Genomic DNA, 492 nt, shown 5'->3' with positions numbered 1-492 from the left:
CCCGCCGCCGCGGCCGCAGTGCCAGCCGCAGCAGCAGCAGCAGCAGCAAGTGCTGCTGCCCGCTTCAGCCCTGCACCAGCCCTCCTGCATACCTCCTCACCCGGGTAAGAAGCCTGCCTGCGCTGCTGTCGCTGCTGCAGCCCCGCTGCTGCCCCTACCGCCCCCCACCGCCGCTGCTGCTGCTGCTGCTGCTGCTGCTGCTGCTGCTGCTGCTGACGGTTGTGTCCCGTCTGCTGCTGCTGCAGGCCGGCGCAAGGCACTTTTGATAGGCATTAACTACATCGGGACTCGGGCGCAGCTGCGGGGCTGCATTAATGACGCAAAACGCATGCAGCAGCTGCTGCGGGGCCTTTATGGCTTTGGCGGCGGCCCCACAGAAATGGTGCTGCTGACAGACGAGGCCACGGACCCTCTCTACAGGCCCACGAGGCACAACATGCTCGCCGTCAGACGCTGCTGCTGCTGCTGCTGCTGCTGCTGCTGCTGCTGCTG

The 492-nt window shown here is 66.7% G+C and overlaps 1 protein-coding gene across 1 annotated transcript in view; it reads left to right on the top strand.

Annotated features, from left to right (window-relative positions):
- The window catches only part of ETH_00040620 (metacaspase 1 precursor, putative), a gene marked incomplete at both ends in the record, with an annotated part of 2,154 nt that extends 1,709 nt beyond the window's left edge, over positions 1-445 (top strand). The window contains 2 exons of the mRNA XM_013376516.1: positions 3-104; positions 246-445. Coding sequence (XP_013231970.1) covers positions 3-104; positions 246-445 — 302 coding nt within the window. The remainder of the gene's footprint in view (positions 1-2; positions 105-245) is intronic.
- Positions 446-492: the final 47 nt, after the last annotated feature.

The sequence above is a fragment of the Eimeria tenella genome, genomic scaffold (genome assembly GCF_000499545.2).
Source record: "Eimeria tenella Houghton genomic scaffold, Eth_scaff3598, whole genome shotgun sequence".
Taxonomy (NCBI): domain Eukaryota; phylum Apicomplexa; class Conoidasida; order Eucoccidiorida; family Eimeriidae; genus Eimeria; species Eimeria tenella.
Note: the sequence above shows the minus strand (reverse complement) of the source record. Positions and strands in the feature narration are given on the sequence as shown.